Source organism: Podarcis melisellensis, assembly GCF_964234715.1.
Source record: "Podarcis melisellensis genome assembly, chromosome: 1".
NCBI classification, from domain to species: domain Eukaryota; kingdom Metazoa; phylum Chordata; class Lepidosauria; order Squamata; family Lacertidae; genus Podarcis; species Podarcis melisellensis.
The window spans coordinates 3588654-3612060 of NC_138528.1; the positions used below are offsets into that span (position 1 = coordinate 3588654).

The window sequence follows — 23407 nt, forward strand, 5'->3', positions numbered from 1 at the left end:
GATGTCAGATACGATGTCTGGTGCAGGAAAGGTAAAGACATGGCTCAGCCAAAATGTTTTTTGGGAGGCACCTGCTGGTCAGGTGATTGGCAGCACCTGCAAATCTTTATGCAATGTGATCTACAAGACAGCAATTTGAAAGGGGCGCTGCAAGACCTGGAAGCCAATTGATCTGAGAAGCCCAATTCAAAGTGTTACCTTGCAGACCCTTTTGCAAAGCACAGCCATAACAGTTTGGAGAACTGGGCGCAAGCTAACAAAATGAATTTCAATAGGGACAAATGTCAGGTTCTGCACTTGGGCTGGAGGAACGAGATGCACAAATATCGAATAGGGGACATCTGTCTTACTAGCAGTACAGTCATATCTCGGGATGAATACGCTTCAGCTTAAATATTTTTGGCTTGCGCATTACTTCCGGGTTTCACCGCTCGTGCAGACGCTCAAAATGACGTCACGTGCATGCGTGGAAGCGGCAAAACACGAAACAAGATCCACGCAGGCACGTTTTACATTCGCTTCAGGATGCAAACAGGGCTCCGGAACAGATCCTGTTCGCATCCAGAACTACCACTGTACATGTGAAAAGCATCTAGTGGACTTAGTGGACCACAAGTTTAAAATGAGCCAAGAGTGTGATGCTGCAGCAAAAAAAGCTAATGCCATTCTAGGTTGCATCAAGAGAAGTCTAGTGTCAACAAAAGTCATAGTTCTGCTTGATTCTGTCTTGGCCAGACCACACCTGGAGTACTGGGTCCAATTCTGGTCTCCACAGTTTAAGAAGGTTGTTGAGAAGCTGGAAGGTGGGCAGAGGAGGGCGACCAAGATGAACAAGGGCCTGGAAACCAAACCTGATGAGGAATGGTTGAAGGAGATTGGGTATGCTTAGCCTGGAAAAGAGGAGACTGAGAGGAGATAAGATAGCCATCTTCAAATATCTCAAGGGCTGTCACATGGAAGAGGGAACAAGCTTGTTTTCTCCAGCTCTGGAGGGTAGGATTCGAACCCATGGCTTCAAGTTACGAGAAAGGGGATTCTGACTAAATATCAGGAAAAACTTTCTGACAGTAAAAGCTATTAAACAGTGGAACAGTTTCCCTCAGGAAGTTGTGGCCTCTCTTTCATTGGCAGTTGTAAAGCAGAGATTGGACATCCCTCTGTCATGGATGATTCAGCTGAGATTCCTGCATTGCAGGGGGTTGGACTAGATGACCCTCGGGGTCCCTTCCAACTCTGCAATTCTATGATTCTATGAGACCCCGGCAAGGGAGGGGAGGTCGATTTTGGTCTCTGTGATGTCAGGAGCCTGAGAGGTGGGCAGGAGGAGATGGTAGCTTTGCCCAGGGCCGGATTTAGGTTTGATGAGGCCCTCAGCTCCTGAAGGTAATGGGGCCATTTATATGTCCAGCTGTCCTTTGTCAACAACAAATTGCCGTTGTTTTTTTTTGTTGAAAATATGCTATATGGTAATTTATGGACCTAATAGGTATCTCAAGCCATTTGCACATAACAGTCAATGCAGAATGTTGGCACCCTATACAGTGGTACCTCTGGTTGCAAACAGGATCTGTTCCAAAGGCCTGTTTGCAACATGAAAAGAGCACAACCCGCAGCAGCGCATCTGCGCATGCACATGTTGTGATTCCTCGCTTCTGCGCATGCGCATGATGTCATTTTGCACCTCTGTGCATGCGCGAGTGGCGAAACCCGGAAGTAACACTTTCCGGTATTTCCGGGTCACTGCGGGATGTATCCTGAAAGAATGTAACATGAAGCGGACGTAACATGAGGTACCACTGTATATAGAAATGAGCAAACCAGTGATATTTGAGGGAGCAGGCTAGCAGGCGGGGCCCATGACTTACATCATAGGAGCCTACACGACACAAAACACTGTTGCTGTATGTAGGTTTTATTTTATTTGTTTTTTCCTCTTTAAATTTTTTTGGGGGAGCCCCAAGAGAGTGAAGCCATAAGCTAGAGCTTGTTTAGTTTATATGTAAATCTGGCACTGGCAGTGGTGTAGCGTGGGGGGGTGCAGGAGGGGCCGGCCGCACCGGGCGCAACATCTGGGGGGGGGCGCTCGCACTCGCAGCTCTCTGCCCCTACCTGGCTCACTCACTCTCTCTCACTGCAGTGCTGGCTGTGCAAATCTGATCCGAGCTGCCGGGTCGCCGCCCACTGTGGAGGGGGGTGGGGTGCCAGGCGTGCTAAAATCCACGGGTTAGGGGGCGCAAATTACTTGCCTTGCCCCGGGTGCTGACAACCCACGCTACGCCACTGGGCACTGGCTTTGCCCGCTAGACAGATCCAGCAACTCTTTGAATTTTGGGGGGGTTTTGTTTTTTTTACAATCGAGAGGTATACAAATAAACAGATTGCCAAGATTGCTGCACAACGCTCAAATCTAGCAGGTTCCCACCCTGGGCAGAGCTCTGTGGCCCATCAAGGGGAATTAGTGTCGGCTCACTGAGGAGCCAAGGCTTGCACCCTGCTAGTATGGGGCAGAATGTACTGGAAGGGAATTCATGCAACTCCTGTTTGTTCTTCAGAGCCAGGCCAAGAACAGCCCCTCAAGTGGCGCTGAAGAATTTGGAACTGATGGGCCTTCAATACTGCATGGAATGTGAAAAACCCTAGGCGTGGTTCCTCCCAGAATCACAATTGCATGCCAAATTTTTAATATTCAACGCTGTATTCTTTTTAACACTCGATTGGGAGCCACCCAGAGTGGCTGGGGAAACTCAGCCAGATGGGCAGGGTATAAATAATAAATTATTATTATTATTATTATTAACACAACATCACACTAGCAGCAGAAGAGCACTTCTCAGTTTGGTCCAGAAATAATCCCATTTGAATGATCGCTTGGCAGGATACACACTGTTAAGAGATAACCCCAATCAATCTGGGTTATTTTTGGACCATGAGGTCTGTGGTTGCATCTGGCGTCCCGACACAAAGAGGGACTCACTTTCCCTCCTTGGTGGGGATGGCAGCAGCTAGACCTGGACTGAGGCCTCTTGTGCCCATTCCCAGAGGGCAGGAACAAAGGTAAAAAAACAAAACAAAACTAGGAACTCAGGTCAAGACAGAAGCGACGGAGCAGCCCTGATCATTCAAAACATGACAAAAAAAATGTGACTACAGTGGTACCTCAGGTTACATACGCTTCAGGTTACAGTTGCTTCAGGTTACAGACTCCACTAACCCAGAAATAGTACCTCAGGTTAAGAATTTTGCTTCAGGATGAGAACAGAAATCGTTCTCCGGTGGCACGGCGGCAGCGGGAGGCCCCATTAGCTAAAGTGGTGCTTCATGTTAAGAACAGTTTCAGGTTAAGAACGGACCTCTGGAACGAATTAAGTACTTAACCCGAGGTACCACTGTATGTATTTAGAAAGAAGGGCCTGGGATATCTAGGTAGAGAAAGGCAAGGCAAATTCAATAACAGAGGTCCTGAAGGCTGGTTATTGAACCAAAGCCTTTGCTTCGGTTATTACTTATTTTATTATACTAATATTAGTGTGGTGTATGCCGACAAAGGTCTGTATAGTTAAAGCTATGGTTTTCCCAGTAGTGATGTATGGAAGTGAGGGCTGGACCATAAAGAAGGCTGATCGCCAAAGAATGGATGCTTTTGAATTATGGTGCTGGAGGAGACTCTTGAGAGTCCCATGGACTGCAAGAAGATCCAACCTCTCCATTCTGAAGGAAATCAGCCCTGAGTGCTCACTGGAAGGACAGATCCTGAAGTTGAGGCTCCAATACTTTGGCCTCCTCATGAGAAGAGAAGACTCCCTGGAAAAGACCCTGATGTTGGGAAAGATGGAGGGCGCAAGGAGAAGGGGACGACAGAGGACGAGATGGTTGGATAGTGTTCTTGAAGCTACCAGCATGAGTTTGACCAAACTGCAGGAGGCAGCGGAAGACAGGAGGGCCTGGCGTGCTCTGGTCCGGCGGGCACGACTAAACGACTAAACAACAACAACAACATTGGTTAAAGTGCTGGACTGGGACCTGGGAGACCAAGGTTCACTTTGAAAACAGGTGGGATATTAACGTAATAATAAATGATAGCAACAAACAAACAAACAAACAAACAAACAATTTAATGCCCAAATAGGCTTCCAAGTGGTTTACAAACTTTTAAGAACCAATTACACCAGCAAGATGTAAACAGTTCTGGGGTTTTTGTTACAAGGCAGGAAGCCAGAGACCGGCTTTGTTTTTCATTATTCTTCAATCGTTTCATTCAAAAAACGACAGGAATGGCTACTCCCAGGGCAACACATAAACGCACACAGACAGACAGACAATTACGGCGCAATCCTAACCACGTCTGCTCGAGAGTCAGCCCTACTGACTTAAATGGGGTTTGCTCCCGGGGAAATGGAGTTAGGACTGCAGCCTTAAATCCTTAAATAAAATCACATTGTCAAAAAACAACAACACAGGAAAATGATGGAAATCATTTGCCACAGTCACGGTTTAAAAGGCCTGGAACATGTCTCTAGGCTGGCAACCCATTTCCCATAGTGTCCAACCAAATGCCTCCAATATGTCCTTAGACAGCCCTCACCTGCTCTTGGTACCCAGATACTGGTACCCAGAGGCACATCAGCCAACTGCCAACCGCACCCCCTGAAATCGAACCACTCAGGGAAAGAACCTAAGGCCCGGGGGCCAGATCTGGCCCAATCGCCTTCTCAATCTGGCCCATGGACGGTCCAGGAATCAGCATTTTTTTACATGAGTAGAATGTGTTCTTTTATTTACAATGAATCTCTGGGTTATTTGTGGGGCATAGGAATTCGTTCATTATTATTTTTTCTAAATATAGTCCGGCCCCCACAAGGTCTGAGGGACAGTAGACCGGCCCCCTGCTGAAAAAGTTTGCTGACCTCTGCTCTAGCTGTTAGGATGGCCAGAACCTCAATGGATAGACAAATCACCCACCACCGAGAGTTTGGTGTCAGCCCCCTCCCAAGCCTTGCCAAACAGGCTGCCCATCTCTGCACGTCTTCACTAAAAGTTGCAGAAGTTCCAACTCTTTATTTCCCTAAATGCATCGGCAAGTTAGATGGAAAATAGAAGAGAAACAGAAGCTGCATTTTGTGCCTCAGTGCCTCTCGCCGGCGATGTCTCCTTTAGTTACCCTGCAGTGAAGTATTTGTTTTGCGTGACTAAACCAAGTCGGTTTAAAAAAATGCTTGCTTTGCAAGCACAGACATGCACCTGTAGCCCTGGGAACTGGGCAGAAGAAAATCCTCTGTGCACATTCCTGTCATTGTGAACCGTGGGCAGGGTTGGTACACCTGGGTAGCTATTTTAGTAGCAAGAGATCACTCTCCCAGGTATGCTGCTTGGAGGAAGGGCGGGGCTCAATAGGGAAATCACCTGCTTTGCATGCAGAAGTATTCAATCCCTGGCAGCATGTCCAGGTAGGTAGGGCTTGGTCAGAAACCCTGGAGAGCTGCTGCCTGCCAGTGTAGGTAAACATGAACTAGACAGATCGAGAGCCTGGCTCAGGATGTGGTCTTTCCTATGCTGCAAAAATAACTCAAGAGCAGAGTTTCCCAGCTGTTTTCCGACCCTAGCTGTTTTCAGACTACAATTCCCATCATCCCTGACCCCAGGGTCCTTCCAGTTTAGGGATGATGGGGGTTGTAGTCCAACAACAGCTGGGGACCCAAGTTTAGGAAACTCTGCACTGTTGCTGGGGCGGGAAGCTGCCTAAAGCAAGGCCCCTGAATTCAGAGCAAAACAGTATAAACCGAGAAGCTCTGGAACACCTTCAGACATGGATCTGAGCTCCGTCACGCTTCCTCCAATCCACTTCCCTTACTGTTGCCAGAATCCAAGCCTATCCATGACCTGGCTTACCTGGTTCTTGGAAGGACTCTTCATTTGTTAATGTCCTGGACAAGATGAGGATGAGGGCTTCTTTAAACTGGTCAAAGTGGACCTTTTAAAAAAAAGGACAGAAAAAAACACAAACTCAGTCTGGACAAACCTTTGCAGTGCAATATGCACCCAGATCTAGCAAAAAGCACCTTGGCCTGACCTTCAAAGCATCCTGTGGCCTTCTTCCCCATTACCTCCCCATGCTTATATCCCAATATTTCCCAGATCCACCACCCCGAGCCAGCCAAAGGATGTCCACTGCAAAGGCACCACTGTGCCACACTGTCACAGAGCTCAATCTCCTAGCAACTCTCAGCACCTGCAACAAACTACAGGTCCCAGGATACTTTGGGAGAAATTCCGACTGCTCAAAGCGGTATGATACTGCTTTAAATGGCTAGTGCAGATGGGGCCTGTTGTCTTTGTCCATGGAGTTTTCTTGGCAGGGATACTGGAGTGGCTTGCCGGTTCCTGCTCCAGGTGGATCACGTTTGGTCAAAACTCTCCACTATGACCTATCCATCTTGGGTGGCCCTGCACGGCACAGCACATAGCTACTCTGAGTTATTCAAGCCCCTTCGCCACGGCAAGGCAGTGATCATAAAGAAGGCTGATAGCCGAAGAATTGATGCTTATGAATTATGGTGCTGGAGGAGACTCTGGAGAGTCCCATGGACTGCAAGAAGATCAAACCTCTCCATTCTGAAGGAAATCAGCCCTGAGTGCTCACTGGAAGGACAGATCCTGAAACTGAGGCTCCAAGACTTTGGCCACCTCATGAGAAGAGAAGACTCCCTGGAAAAGACCCTGATGTTGGGAAAGATGAAGGGGACAAGGAGAAGGGGACGAGAGAGGACGAGATGGTGGGACAGTGTTCTCGAATCTACCAACATGAGTTTGACCAAATTGCAGGAGGCAGTGGAAGACAGGAGTGCCTGGTGTGCTCTGGTCCAGGGGGTCACGAAGAGTCGGACACGACTAAACGACTCAACAACAACAACAAGCAGATGGGGCCTAAACATATGCAACTAAACCACTGCTAGACCATGCTCCCCTGGTTGCATTGGCCTCCCCTTCCTCCACTGTTTCATCTGCGTCAAATTTTGAATTGTAAGCTCATTGGGGCAGGCTTTTGCCCTCTCGTACTCTGTACGGCATGATGCATGCTGACTAAGTCATCTAAAACAATGGTTTTCTTCTGTTCCAGATTTGCAGCTATGATAGCCTCCTGCAGCTGAAACCTGTGAGTCTGCCTCCACATCAAACCTTTAAAGGACATTTTTTCCCCAAAGCTCTCACAGTTCCCGCAGCCCATGTTCCCAAAGCCTCTAATTTCTTCACCTTCTCTCCCTCCCCTGCTTTAACTAACACCATTATTATTATTTTGCAAACCACACTGTCCAGCTTAGAATTTCAGGTTCTGGAGGGGCGGAAAACAAGACGGGTTTGAAGCAACCTGAAATCCTCTTGCTCAGGTTACATTTTTTATGTGCTTTTCCCCAAGCACTTTCCTCCCCACCCCCTCCCTGAGCTCCACTTCTTCTTCTTCTTCAAAGAGTTATGAAAAGCTGTGCCCAGGCAAGCTCCAAGTTTATTCCGAATGAATGAATCACTTTGCTCGCTGGAGATTGCCAGCTCTAGCATAGCGGCAGCTGAAAGCTCTGCTGCCCTGTTGGGCCCCGGGGCGCTATGGAGACTGGTGCCCTAGCAATCTCTCCATGAGCAACATGGAAACAACCTTTGCAGTAATAAAATCATAGAATTGTAGAGCTGGCCTGATCCAGCGGACTCCTCTTATGTTCCTCTGGCTGGAGCAATCTGCAATGCCCCGCAGTCACCAAGACAAATAATAATAATAATAATAATAATAATAATAATAATAATAATAATAATAATAATAATAAAGTGGTACCTCGGGTTAAGTACTTTATTCGTTCCGGAGGTCCGTTCTTAACCTGAAACTATTCTTAACCTGAAGCACCACTTTAGCTAATGGGGCCTCCCGCTGCTGCCGCAGCACGATTTCTGTTCTCATCCTGAAGCAAAGTTCTTAACCTGAAGCACCACTATTTCTGGGTTAGCGGAGTCTGTAACTTGAAGCATATGTAACCCGAGATACCACTGTAATAATAATAATAATAATAATAATAATAATAATAATAATAATAATAATTTATACCCCGCCCTCCCTGGCCAGAGCTGGGCTCAGGGTGGCTAACACCAGTCCAAACCAAAGGCCAGGCAGAACAGCTCTGTCTTGCAGGCCTGCAGAAAGATGTCAAGTCCCGCAGGGCCCTGGTCTCTTGTGACAGAGCATTCCACCAAGCCGGGGCCAGGGCTGAAAAGGCCCTGGCCCTAGTTGAGACCAATCTAACCTCCTTGCAACTTGGGACCTCCAAGGTGTTGTCATTTGTGGACCTGAAGGTCCTCCGCGGGTCATACCCCTGCTACTCATCCAGACGCTGACGTTCTTCCTACACATTAAGTTTCTGAATACCAATGGGTGGGATTTGCAAGTGGGGGGAGTTGCACTCAACTTATGAGTGGGCTCATAGTGGGCCAAGAGATGGCTTGGTCAGGAGAGAATGAGACTCTTGATCTCAGGGTTGTGAGTTTGAGCCCTACGTTGGGCAAAAGATTTTATGACCTCGGTGATTCCTTCCAACTGTACAAGTCTATTAATAGTAGTAGTTACAGGTAGGTAGCCGTGTTGGTCTGCCGTAGTCAAAACAAAATAATAATAATAATAATAAATTCCTTCCAGTAGCACCTTAGAGACGAACTAAGTTTGTTATTAGTATGAGCTTTCGTGTGCATGCACACTTCTTCAGATACACGAAAGCTCATACCATTAACAAACTAAGTTGGTCTCTAAGATGCTACTGGAAGGGTTTTTTTTTTTTTTAATTCTATTAATATGTTTCTATGGTTGGCCACTGTGAGGGCAAGATGCCGGACTAGACAGCCCACAGGCCGGATCCAGCAAGCTCTTTTTATGTTCAAATTCACCACTTTGTTTCTAAACACAGTGGCGTAGCGTGGGTTGTCAGCACCCGGGGCAAGAGAAGTAATTTGCGCCCCCTAACCCACGGATTTGCGCCCCCTAACCCTACCCCCCAGATGTTGCGGCCGGTGCGGCCGGCCCCCCCTGCACCCCCCACGCTACGCCACTGTCTAAACAAAAGGGTTGCCAAAGATGTCACCTGGAAGACGCCTCCACCATGACTGTGACGTCTAGCCCCCAGTCCAAGAGACAGTGCCAGATTTACGTATAAGCTAAACAAGCTATAGCTCAGGGCCCCACTCTCTTGGCTCCCCCCCAAAAAATTAAAGGGGAAAAAACTGGATGTACATTTCCAAAATATAAGATAAAAAACAAAATAAAACCTAGATACAGCAACAGTGTTTTGTGTTGTGTAGGCTCCTGTGATGTAAGTCATGGGCCCTGCCTGCTAGCCTGCTCCCTAACATATCACTGGTTTGCTCCTATCTATATATAGGGTGCCTCTTTTTTTTCCCCTTTCTCCTCCTGTGATGGAACTCCTATTTGGGGTCTTCCCTGGCTTTTTTCTGGCCCACGTAGGACCAGTCTGGATAGTTAGCCTTGGTGAAGACTTGACGTTTTCATCCCCCAAAAAGTTTTTGATTTGAGTTTCCACTGAAATGAGGCTGCATTTTAATGTTTTAATGTTGTATTTTAATCTTGTTTTCAAGTTGTATTTCAATTAATTTGTTTTTATATCGGGTGTTACCCCGCCTGAGCCCGGTCTTGGCTGGGGAGGGCGGGGTATAAATAAATAAATAAATTATTATTATTATTATTATTATTATTATTATTATTATTATTATTAATTATTATTATTATTATTTACATTCTGCATGGACTGGTTGCATGGAAACATGTGCAAATGGCTTTAGATACCTATCAGGTCCATAAATGACAATATGTTCAACACAAAAAACAGCAACAATTTGTGGTTGACAAAGGACAGCTGGGCAGATAAAAGGCCCCATTACCTTCAGAAGCTGAGGGCCTCATCGAACCTAAATCCGGTCCCAACTTCCGACATGCTCTGGGGCTTGTCTCTGGCACACGCTTTGGAGAAGACTGAAGTACTCTGTTCATTTACTATACAGTCAAACCTTGGAAATCGAGCGGAATCCGTTCCGGAAGTCCGTTCAACTTCCAAAACATCTGGAAACCAAAGCACAGCTTCTGATTGGCTGCAGGAATCTCCTGCAGCCAATCGGAAGCCCTGTTAGACATTCGGGTACCAAAGGACTTTCACTAACCGGAACACTCACTTCCAGGTTTGCATCGTTCGGGAGCCAAAACATCCGAGTACCAAGGAGTTCGGAATCCAAGGTACGGCTGTATTTATTTCATATAGGCTATAGCAGATGGGGGATGTGGGTGGCGCTGTGGGTTAAACCACAGAGCCTAGGACTTGCTGATCGGAAGGTCGGCAGTTCGAATCCCCGCAACAGGGTGAGCTCCCGCTGCTCGGTCCCTGCTCCTGCCAACCTAGCAGTTCGAAAGCACGTCAAAGTGCAAGTAGATAAATAGGTACCACTCTGGTGGGAAGGTAAACGGCGTTTCCGTGCGTTGCTCTGGTTTGCCAGAAGCGGCTTAGTCATGCTGGCCACATGACACGGAAGCTGTACGCCGGCTCCCTCGGCCAATAAAGCAAGATGAGCGCCACAACCCCAGAGTCAGCTACGACTGGACCTAATGATCTGGGGTCCCTTTACCTTTTTATAGCAGATGGAGAGATGGGTTTCTCCATCAGCTCTGCTGAGAAACCAGCAAACTTTGGCTCATCACCTCCTGGAACTGTTTCCAGTCCTTCTGGTGGCTGCAAGATTAAGAGCAAGTGCCTGTGTTTTCCTTCTCCCTCCTAAAACCTTTTCCTTTGGTGCTATGTCTTTTAGATTATTAGCCCAATGGCAGCAAGTGTCTTATTACTGATATCTGTTATGCATTCTGGAAGCCTCCCCCCTTTTTTGGCTAAAGAGTGGAATAAAAATACTTGAAATAAATTACTACTCATCCGTTCATACTTTCCCCTTTTCCTCCTGAAATAATTAGATCTCGCTCCACTTGCATTGTAACTTGTTAAAAATGAAGCAGAATTCTGCACTTGCTTTGCTATGCTCCATATACTAGATAGAGAGGCTAAATGAAATTGATTAACAGCCGATTCAGGGCAGACAAAAGGGAGCCCTTATTCACACAATGCAGAGTTAATTTATGGAATTCGCAGCACTGGAGGTCACGGTCCTGGGCAGCTTTAAAAGGGGACTGGAGAAGTTTATGGGATGGAGGGGGATGAGTTCTTGTCCATGGCGTCAAACAAAATTCATAGAGATGGAGAGGTCTGCTAATAGTGTCACATTAAATTAGCCCCTAGAGTAGATTTTGGAGACTCCCAGAAATTAGGAATTATCCAGAAAGCTCAGCTTGGCTGCTGGAAGTGATTTAGTCCTGTAGAAAGCTGTACATGCTTTATGTAGGCAATCCTGTTTAGGGAATGTTTGATGTTTTTAATGTCTGATGTTTTATCGTCTTTTTAATATTCTGCTGGGAGCAGCCCAGAGTGACTGGGGAAACCCAGCCAGATGGGTGGGGTATAAATAATAAATTTATTATTATTATTATTAAAAATAGTATTGTTATGTCTTTGCATTCATTCTGGAAAGAAGGAATCTCCTTGCTGATATAAGATATTGTGAACTAACAAACCGATTAAACGTATGAGTTCCTAAGTGTTTCCCCAAACCATTCAAGATGTACAATAGGTCTATATACATTTTAAGCAAAATTGTATCTGTTTTTCCGTGTATATATATTGTATATAGTAAGTGCAGTGTAAGCGATTGAAGTCAGTCAATGAAATTTTATTATCGAGATATTTGTAGAATAAATTTGGAAGAAATTCTTCCAACTTTTCTTCTTCTTCCTCCAATTTTTCTTCTTATTTTTTCTTCTTCCTTTTTTCTTTTTTGTTCTTTTATATATATGTGTGCTTATCTGAAATATATATGTATGCATGTATTTGTAGTATTTTGTAATAATTATGTTAAATAAAATTAAATTAAAAAACAACAAGATGTACAATAGGTCTTTAAGATGGGGCCTTAATCCTGCAAAACAGGCCATTTTGACAAATGGGTTCATGGCGACAGGTTTTTTTAAAAAAAAAAACTTATGAAAAATTTCCTCAGGAATAATAAATCTGGATTACATTGGGCAGGGTGGGACTCTCCCTCCTTGGATGCTTTTAAGCAGAAGTTGGGGGCTATCTGTCATAGATGCTTTAGCTGAGATTCCTGCATTGCAGGGGGTGGACTAGATGCAACTGGGGGTCCCATTCAACTCTAATATTCTATGATTCTATGATACAGGCTGGCATCTTGAAGCTAACAATGGTCGTGTGGTTGCTGTGAAAAGCCCATATGCATGAAGAACCCTGATCCCACAATCAAAGCTTTGGGAGGTACCCAAAGTTATATACAGTAACTATAATAATAATAATAATAAATTTTATTTATACCCCACACTCCCTGGCCAGAGCCGGGTTCAGGGCGGCTAACACCAATAAAATCACAGTAAAAACAATATGGGGGGGGGGGAGAGAAAAGGAAAAAGAAAAAACCAATTTAAAATACAGGTTAAAATGCAATTTAAAATGCAGCCTCATTTTAAAATAGACCATAAGGGGAGGGAAACATAAGGGTCAGACTGAGCCCAAACCAAAGGCCAGACGGAACAGCTCCGTCTTGCAGGCCCTGCGGAAAGATGTCAAGTCCTGCAGGACCCTGGTCTCTTGTGACAGAGCGTTCCATCAGGTCGGGGCCAGTACTGAAAAGGCCCTGGCCCTAGTTGAGACCAATCTAACCACCTTGCGACTTGGGACCTCCAAAGTGTTGTCATTTGTGGTGTCACATCCCACAGGGCCTTGGTCTCTTGGGACAGAGCGTTCCACCAATTTGGGGCCAGTACTGAAAAGGCCCTGGCCCTAGCTGAGACCAATCTAACCACCTTGCGACTTGGGACCTCCGAAGTGTTGTCATTTGTGGACCTTAAGGTCCTCCCGCGGGGCAGACCAGGAGAGGCAGTCCCGTAGGTACGTGGCAGCCAGTTATTAATTGAAAGGTTTGAGAGAAAAGTCTATTAACTCAAGGGGGTTGAGTTCCATGCAGCACTCAACTGATGGAAGCGGGTTCTACTTTATGAAAGCTCTTATGCCGTAATAATATTTTTTAAGGTGTCACAAGTGACCTCGTCACCTCTGTTAGTGGTCTTCCCACCTACACAGGGGGGTACAGCCCCCAAATACTTAAGCATTTCTTTGCTCACTCGCTCTCGCTCCCCACCCCAGAGCCCATCATTGTTTTTTCTGTATCAGGCTGTTGCCATCTAGCAAGAGAGAGCTTGCTGGCCCGTTATCACGAGGAGTAATTAAAAGCAGCCTCGGAAAACCTGCTCAGCCAGGAAACTTTAGACAGAGGGTCTCATTTGCACATTAATTGCTGCCATTCATCCTACAAATATTGCAAAGCGCTCTCCACAAAAAGGGCAGTTTGCAGCGAGGAGGAAAATTTTTCCTGATTAAAAAAAACACGCCTTGACATTTAAGCTAAAGGAGTGCGACTGGCAGAGGAGGGAGAGGGAGAGATGAGCGCATTGCAATTATCACGAGTCCATCCATCCCCCCCCCCGTTCCCCCCACAATGCACCGGCTCTTCAAAATATATCACGGCGGCACACCTGCCAACATTTGACGGAGGAAATCAGGTACACCCGCGATTCAGCTGCTCTGCGATTTACGTGGCATTTAATCAAAAAGGCCCACTCAGAGCGCCGACAATATTTCAGAAATCCAATCAGCAATAAAACCAACTGTCACAGCTAATAAAACACCAAATACTTAAGAATGCAGCCTGCGCACTCCGGCCACAAAGTGCTACTGGGGATCTACAGAAATTCAACAGGTTATCTTATTAACCCATCACAACAAACCTGCAAAGTAGGCCAGAATTATTACTATTGCTTTATTTTGATGACCCATAAGCACAGGGGCACAGATCAGTTTTGGAGCTGACTAGGGAGAGGCCCTCTCCCTCTATAACCAGACTTGCTTCTTATGCTTGGAAGATCATAGAATCATAGAATGGTAGAGTTGGAAGGGACCCCAAGGGTCATCTAGTCCAACCCCCTGAAAAGCAGGAATTGCAGCTAACATGCCAATGGATTGGCAGTAAAGGAAACACTACTGGTTTTCCCAGTAGTGATGTATGGAAGTGAGAGCTGGACCATAAAGGAGGCTGATTGCTGAAGAATTTATGCTTTTGAATTATGGTGCTGGAGGAGACTCTTGAGAGTCCCATGGACTGCAAGAAGATCAAACCTCTCCATTCTGAAGGAAATCAGCCGTGAGTGCTCACTGGAAGGACAGATCCTGAAGCTGAGGCTCCAATACTTTGGCCACCTCATGAGAAGAGAAGACTCCCTGGAAAAGACCCTGATGTGGGGAAAGATGGAGGCCGCAAGGAGAAGGGGATGGCAGAGGACGAGATGGTGGGACAGTGTTCTCGAAGCTACCAGCATGAGTTTGACCAAACTGCAGGAGGCAGTGGAAGACAGGAGGGCCTGGCGTGCTCTGGTCCAGGGGGTCACGACTGAACGACTAAACAACAACAACAACAACATCTAGTATTTCCCCCTTTAGTCAAAATATAAAACACCAGCAGCCTGCAGCACCTCAACACATTGCTAGACAAACTCCCATCATTCCTAGCCATTGTCCATTGAAATTCAACAACAACCAGAGAGCTCTGGGTCAGAACTGCCCTTCTACCACTTATAGGCTTGGGAAGTTAGAACCCCTGGGTCATATGATCCATACAAAGTTGTCTTGTTGCAGGGTCCGACCTCTGTCCCATCAAGCCTAGAATGCCCATTCTGACTGGCAGCAGACTCAGCTACCCCAAAATCCCTTTAAAAAACCCCCACAAAAACTGAAGATGACAATGATTGAGCATGGAGCCTTCTAGATGCAAATTGTGAGCTCTGCTATTGCGGTCTGATCCCCTTTCATCTGCTGGAACATTTTAATCAACAAGAAGAGATTGATTTAATCGACCACCGAAGGAAGGAAGCAAACAAACGCCGTGCCTACAACTCCCCCAGTATTCATCAAGGGGAACCTTAAGATCCTGATAGCATTATATCCTGTCAATCAATGAGAGATGCTCAGATCTGGGCATATTGTTTGTCTTCAACAAAACGCTCATTGTCCTCAAAGGAGGCTGCAGCAGGAACCTCCTCCCAGAAGCCTCGGAGGCAGGTTGGTTCATTTCCTCCCCCCTCCCCGCCCCATAAGTGCCCCCGCTTTTGCCAAGTCACTGTTGATTGTGCAACCGGACTGAAGTTGTACAAGTTGTGTTGACAAAGAGAAAGGAAAGGAAAGGATGCAGAAGGTTCCTCATTTTGGAGGCGGCGAGGGGAAGGAGGTGGAGAAAGTGGCGATTTCTGCTTTAGGGTTTTAACTACAGTCTTGGAGCAGCAGCTGCAGCCAGAACAGATGGCCGGGGTTTGCGTCGCACGAAGCAATTTTACCGTGACCGGCGCTGAAAAGGGAGATTAGGAGCAGTGAGTTTAAATCAAGTTTGGAAAGGAGAGAGAGAGAGAGAGAGAGAGAGAGAGAGAGAGAGAGAGAGAGAATGAATGAATGCCACAATTCAGCAAGGCAAGGTCGGATGAACGATGGCGCAATAGCATCGCTACTCCCCAGGGCAACCATGTGCTGTTGGGATCCGCTGCTCAGAAATGCAAAAAGATTCTGTGTTTGTCTTCAGTGGCACAACTTGGATGTATATGATCGGCCTGCTAGCTTGGCCGTACCGCATGAAAGCGCCCTCATTTGTGGTCAGTCTGAAGCAAGACTCACCAAAAGTTTATTTGGAAAGCTAGACTCTTAAGTCTGGTTTTCCCAGTAGTGATGTATGGAAGTGAGAGCTGGACCATAAAGAAGGCTGATTGCCAAAGAATGAATTCTTTTGAAATCTGGTGCTGGAGGAGACTCTGGAGAGTCCCATGGACTGCAAGAAGATCAAACGTCTCCATTCTGAAGGAAATCAGCCCTGAGCGCTCACTGGAAGGACAGATCCTGAAGCTGAGGCTCCAAGATTTTGGCCACCTCATGAGAAGAGAAGACTCCCTGGAAAAGACCCTGATGCTGGGAAAGATGGAGGGCACAAGGTGAAGGGGACGACAGAGGACGCGATGGTGGGACAGTGTTCTCGAAGCTACCAGTATGAGTTTGACCAAACTGTGGGAGGCAGTGGAAGACAGAAGTGCCTGGTGTTCTCTGGTCCGGGGGGTCACGAAGAGGCGGACCTGACTAAACAACTAAACAGCAACAACTCTTAAGTCAGGGGTTGGCAAAGGTTTATATTGCCTGGGCTGGATCGCATGTGTGAGCATGCATGCCTGTGATTTTCAGTGTCTGTGTCTGTGCAGACGCGATTTCTGACGCCACGGAAGTGAGTCCCCGTGCCGTGCCAGTTTAGTGCAGCATGTGAGCGGGTAGCTCGGTTTGGGGGTGGCTTGTGGGCTGGTCAAACAACCTCCGTGGGTCTTAGGTTGCTGCCCCCTGCTCTTAAGTCCTTCCAGACAGGGGAAAGACCGTAGTCTAACAGTAAAGAACGTGCCTTGCAGGCAGAAGTTCTCATGGTCAACCCCAGCTGCCTCTAGAGAAGACTGGGAATATCTTCTGCCTGAACCCTTGGAGAGTCACTTCCAGTTAGTGCAGACCATACTGAGCTGGGTGGATTAGTGGTTTGACTCCAGTATAAGGCAGCTTCTAAAAGTCCTAAACTTGTACCATTTTCCACATAGGGTATTACATCTTTCCTTTTGATAATAGCAATCACACCGGGGGAAATGTAATTTGCAAAGAGGTCTTAAGACTCCTTCCCTATTTGAATGCATCTTCCTGTTTCTAAAACTGGCAGTGGGCTGAGATCAAACTTCTTTGCAATGCCAGTGGTTCCTCCAATATGCAGCAACCAATCTGGGGGAAATCTATGCAGCTTGGGACAAAGAAAACTAGAGTTATAAAACAGATTTACTGGAGAATGGTAGACTACAGACTAGACAGGGGTCAGCAAACTTTTTCAGCAGGTGGGGTCGGTCTACTGTCCCTCAGACATTGTGGGGGGCTGGACTATATTTTTTGAGGAGAAATGAACGAATTCCTATGCCCCACAAATAATCCAGAGATGCATTTTAAATAAAAGGACACATTCTACTCATGTAAAAACACGCTGATTCCCAGACCATCCGCGGGAAGGCGATTGGGCAGGATCCAGCCCCCGGGCCTTAGGTTGCCTACCCATGGACTAAAGGACCTTCTGTGGTCTAAGCTTCAACCAAAGGAGGTCATGTGACCCACAGGTCAGCTGACACTCACCAGACAACAGTCTGCTATGTCCAGTGAGTAAACAACTATCTGCCTGCCAGATTTGGCTGGGCAGGACGGTCAACTGCAGGCCACACTGGCTGGATTAGGATTTCAGGTGCTGTGTGGTAGGGAAAACCGAGATGGGAGTGAAGAAACCTGAAACGCTCCTCGTCAAGTTACATTTTTAATGTTCTTTTCAAAGTGCTTTTGATGTCGCGCTCAGCTTCTGAACCTACAGAGAACTCTGCGAGTCTCGTGGTTTTTAAAAATTGATAACGCAGAAGGCGATGTTTAGGTTGTAAAGCAGGAGTAAGTAAATTCAAGGGTGCCCAATCTACTCCCAACAGAGGCTGTGATCCTAAATCCACTTAGGGCTTGTCTGTCCTGTGCCTAGAACGCATGGGGCCAAGAGGTTTTCAGTTTGTCCCAACTCTATCCTTGGGGATTTTTGCTGCTGAATTGGAGCAAGCACCAGTCTGCAGAAAACCAATTGACATTTGCTCCAATTCAGCGGAAAAAAAGTGGGTTTCGCCCTGGGGAAAGAGGCTGGATAAGCGGAAGTGTAGCTGAGCCCCTACTTTAGAGTAAAGCCCCACTGAATTCAACAGACCAACCTCTGAGTAAATATAATGAGGATCTAGGGCCAGGTGATGTATCAATCCATAGCCCAAAATCGGTCTGAAGTCCACACGCCGTGATAACATTTCATAATATTTGTCAGGGCGATATATTGTGAATCAAAATGTGTGTGTGATGTAAAAAATTGCAATATGGGAGAAACTGTGGAGCTGGTCATCATTTCTCATGATTCCTGCTGCCCCTGTTGTTCTGTACAGTCGTACCTCTGCTTACGTATCCCTCTGGATACGTAAACTTGGGTTTGTGAACGCGTCAAACACCGAAGGGTATACTTCTCGGTTTCACCGCGCATGCATGCGCAGAAGCGCTTTGCACGCGTGTGCAGAAGGGCGCCTCCAGTTTTGAAGTTTGCGGGATGCGGCTGGGCCTCCAGAGCGGATCCCATTCGTAATCAGAGGTACCACTGTGCTATAAAATAACAGTTGTAACAATGTGTTAAAGGTAAGTAAAATGTGTAACTTTTAGACCCCTAAGTAGAAACAGTTGCCAGGACATTACCTTGTTTGCCTCTTCATAGTTACATCCTCATTTCAGACATCATGATATAACAATATCGTGATGTTTAGCTGAACAGTTCTCCTCAGGGCCCCCGTATTTACGGGACCGCCTCTCCTGGTATGCCCTGCAGAGGACCTTAAGATTCATGAATAACCATAGTGTAGAGGCCCCGGGCCCTAAGGAAGTCAGACTATCCTCCACCAGGGCCAGGGCCTTCTCAGTGATGGCTCCGACCTGGTGGAATGCTCTGTCCCAGGAGACCAGGGCCCTGCAGGATTTAACCTCCTTCCGCAGGGCCTGTAAGACAGAGCTATTCCACCTGGCCTTTAATTTGAATTCAGCCTAATCTTTTATTTCCCTTCCCTCCCCCTCCCCTTTTATGAAGATCACCCGCTCTGAGATCCCACAGCTAATTCTCCCCTGGCCTCCTCGCTGGCCCAAGTAGGACCAATTCAGCCAGCTAGACCTGGGGACTATCTAATGCTTATTGGATGGATTTCCCCCAAATTGATTTCTGAACTTTTAATTTTATTGTTATTCATGTTTTTATACTGTATTTTATGCTGCTTCTACAATTAAGTGTTTTAAATTTGTTGTTGGCTGCCCTGAGCCCGGTTTTCCGAACCGGGAAAGGCAGGGTATAAATAAAATTTATTATTATTATTATTATTATTATTATTATTATTATTAATCGTCAGCACTGACTGGCAGCAGCCTTTGGTGAAGCAGGATTTGAACCAGGGGCCTTCCGAAAGCACCTGCTCTCCCAACCCAACTAAGGCCCTTCCCTATGGAGCCATGGGGCTGCATGGCAAGGGGGCATAAGAGAGACAGAAGGAAAGCCACATTTTCTTTTCCACCCCTGTTTTGGGGGGGTCTTTTCCACCCCCTTTTTGGGCCCAAAAATGGAAGCAAGAAGAGTTACCGACGATTGAAGAATGGAGGATGAAGTTAATGGACTGTGCAGAACTAGATAAACTAACAGGAAGGATTCGAAACCGGCGAGACCAGAAATTCACGGAAGACTGGAGTAAATTTACAGACTATTTGAAAATAAATTGTGAAGAACAGACGACGTTTGTAGGGTTGCAAGAAGTTTTGTGAGGAGTATTATTAGAAGTATTGTAAAAATGGACAAGGGGGAGGATGGTTTGTTAAGAGATGTAAAGGCAATATAAAATTAAGAAATGCATAAGACGTGGTTAAAATGGTGGCTCATCAGAGGTGCTGATGGAAGTCTAAAAAGATTGTATAAGTGATAAGTTTTGTGGTACATTTTATCATTTATATGTTAAAATTAATAAAAAATATTATTAAAAAATTGTCTTTTCCACCCCACCTGAGTAGGTAAGCTCATGTGGAGGTGCTGGGAAAACATCAAGCCCAGGAGCCATAATTGGAGAAGTCAAAGAACAGCCGTACATGCAAATCAAAAGGCGCCACAGCAAGAATGGGACAACTTCTGCATAGCGAGTTTGCCTTGTTCTGCACCCACCGCAGTCAGGGGCTAATTGAACTTCTGGTCGGTGGCTCCGTTTGATGCTGTGCAGAGAAGACTCGGGTACCCAATTTGAGAAGGAAGGTTTTCTGCGAGCGAGTCTTCTTATTAGCACAATAAAGCGTCCCGTTTCAAGCCGCTCATTATTTTCCACCAGGTTCCCCCCCCTATATCTCTCCCCGCACAATGGAAGTCTGCACACACCCTTAAAGATGCGGGAATCTTCTTCTCTTGGGAGAAAGAGATGGCTTCTAACACTTCCCTCCCTGTCCTTGGGTTTGGGGGGGGGGGGAGAGAGAGAAGGCTTTCTTCACTTCAAGCAGAATAAAGCTCATTTCTGCTTCCAGGAGAGCTTCGCACAGTGTCAGATACAGAGGCTACCTTCAAAAGAATTCAAATGGAAGAGATGGAAAAGGGGGTTCTGGGGGAAGTTGGGGGGTTCTGCATTCATAGCAAGAGGGGGGGATAATAGGCTTGCCACTGTGGCGCTTTGCAATCGTACGAGCATTCTTTGCAATTCCAGTATTAGGTAGAAATTACCTTGAATGGAATACTGAGGGACAAATAACAAAAGTTCCATGGGCCATGATCTGAACTGGTTTTAAGATAGTTTAGTGACCATCATTAGGACGGATGAAGTGCCTGTGTAACGGCTTATTATTATTATTATTATTATGGTGGTACCTTGGGTTACAGACGCTTCAGGTTACAGACTCCGCTAACCCACAAATAGTACATCGGGTTAAGAACTTTGCTTCAGGATGAGAACAGAAATCGTGCAGTGACAACAGAAGGCCCGATCAGTGGTGTAGCGTGGGTTGTCAGCACCCGGGGCAAGGCAAGTAATTTGCGCCCCCTAACCCGTGGATTTGCGCCCCCTAACCCTTACCCCCAGATGTTGCGCCCGGTGTGGCCGGGCCCCCCTGCACCCCCCACGCTACGTCACTGGGCCCGATTAGCTAAAGTGGTACCTCAGGTTAAGAACAGTTTCAGGTTAAGAACAGACCTCCAGAACGAATTAAGTTCTTAACTGTAATTCTAGGATTTTCTGGTCCTCTGGGCCCTCAGACATAACTCAGCCGCCTGTCTCTCTTGACTCCCACGTGGATTCTTCTCCCTCAGCTTTCTCTGGTCCTCTCTAGCCTGCTCTCACCCTTCCACACCTGTCCGTACCCTTTTCTTCTGATCTCCCCACGGTTCCCTTTTCCTGAGCATGTCCTCTCAGCACCCAAACCATCTGCCACTCTTACCCGGCTCAGGAGATCGCCCTGCAGAAGCGTCTGCTGCAGCGCCCCCGGGGCCACCGTTTCCAGTTGCAGGACGTGGCAGAGCTCGGTCAGCTCCTCGTGGCCCAGGGAGCCAGTGCCGGTGACGTCAAAGCTGTCGAAGAGCTCTTTGAGGCGGGCTTCAGACTGGTCCTGCTCAGCTTCATCCATCCCATAGCCCACTGCGCTCAACTGTCGAAGGCAGAGAGAAGAACAACAGAAATAGTTAGTTACTCTTGCAAGGACACCAGAGATGTTGAAGATAATGCATTTCTCTCTCTTGCAACCATAGTTTTGTTGGGACGTAACACCAAACCACGGTTTGCCCTAACTGCGGTTTGTACACCCAGCCATGTGTTCCAGGTGTAGAAGCAGACTGCGGTTTCTGGGGTTCCCCCTCCCACTTTGCCCAAGATTTCCAGCAAACTATCCTTGCTGGACCATAAAGAAGGCTGATCGCTAAAGAATTGATGCTTTTGAATTCTGGTGCTGGAGGAGACTCTTGAGAGTCCCATGGACTGCAAGAAGATCAAACCTATCCATTCTGAAGGAAATCAGCCCTGAGTGCTCACTGGAAGGACAGATCCTGAAGCTGAGGCTCCAATACTTTGGCCACCTCATGAGAAGAGAAGACTCCATGGAAAAGACTCTGATGTTGGGAAAGATGGAGGGCACAAGGAGAAGGGGATGACAGAGGACGAGATGGTGGGACAGTGTGGTTGAAGCTACCAGCATGAGTTTGACCAAACTGCGGGAGGCAGTGGAAAACAGGAGTGCCTGGCGTGCTCTGGTCCAGGGGGGTCACGAAGAATTGGACACGACTAAATGACTAAGCAACAAGATCCTCGACAGTGATCGTAGTTTGCCAGTTTGGATGAGACACCAAACAACAGGTTTGCAAACTTTGGTCCACTCATAGAAACTGTCCTTGCAAACCCCAGATCCACATTATATCTGAACCATCTCATAGCCTCCAGAGGCAGTTTTGGCAGATATACATTAATCCCTTCCAACTCTGGGATTCTCCAGTGCCACACTCAACATCAGATTTAATTGCCTTGCAGCCAGGCACCGACTCTGCCTCCATCTATTGCCAGGCTTATCTGAATTGCAGAACGGCCGGCCTCCTCTGGCAAAGGGATCCCTCCATTGTGCAGTTCGGCTCCAAAAAACAACAACAAAACAATCTTAATTGCCAACAACAAAACCTGAAATGTCTCCACGAAGAAATAATGTCTCCCAGCAGCTTCCAGATCAAAAGTAAGCTCCAGGACAGCAGATAGCACACAGCCCAGTAAGAAATCTCTTATCTCTCCCTCGCCTCTTTCTGTGCACGCTCCCTCCCCTTCCTCTGTTCACCTCCTTTGAGCATTTCTCTAAACTACCTGTTGGAATAATGATGGTGGGGTCCTCAAAGGCCCAGGCTTTGCTTTCTATCCCAGGCTCAGTTTCCCCATATTCAACAAAGGATGCCGAGCTGATGGATGCGTTAAAACTGGCGAGAAAGGAAAGCCAGTCTACGGAGCACAGAAACTCCATCTCATCAGCACCACAGCTTTGCATCTGGCCTGCCCAAATGCTTTTTTTAAATATCTGCAATTATGAGAGTTAGGAACTTGTTTTGCTGTAAGCTTCTCAGGATTCCAAGACATACAGCAAATGCATCATAGAACTGCAGAGCTGGAAGGAAGTTTGCAGCTGAGCGATATTTCGATATATCATCCAAAACCGGTTTGGAGAGAAAGTTGCTCTTGTGCCCGGGTCCCACTTCCTTGCTTCCCCTTGGGCTTCTGGTTGAGAGAAGAGGCTGCTAGACTGGATCAGCCCCCAGTTGGATCCAGCAGAGCTCCTCGCATGTTCTTAGAGCAGCGCATACATGCTCCTGTAATCTTGCTCAGCGAACACACGCAGGGGCCACTGGGGAACAGATGCAAGCCAGCCTCCAGTGCCGCAACGTAAACAGTCCCTTTGCTTACACTGCCTCCATTCATCAAGGAGCAGCTCGACTTAGTTTCACTACAGACAAATGGCCCAGGCGAGGTGCGAGGCTCCCCAGAGCCCCACCAAACCCCTGGGAGCTTGAGGTAATTCTTTGTCAAAGGGTATTAGGAAGGAGAAAAACAACCTGACTT

At 46.9% G+C, this 23407-nt stretch overlaps 1 protein-coding gene across 1 annotated transcript in view; it reads right to left on the reverse strand.

Annotated features, from left to right (window-relative positions):
• Nucleotides 1-23407, reverse strand: part of NIN (ninein) — a 123489-nt gene that overhangs the window by 78563 nt on the left and 21519 nt on the right. The window contains exons 3-4 of the mRNA XM_081921416.1: nt 21261-21467; nt 5887-5968 (exon numbers count right to left, since the gene is read on the reverse strand). Coding sequence (XP_081777542.1) covers nt 5887-5968; nt 21261-21446 — 268 coding nt within the window. The 5' untranslated portion in view covers nt 21447-21467. The remainder of the gene's footprint in view (nt 1-5886; nt 5969-21260; nt 21468-23407) is intronic.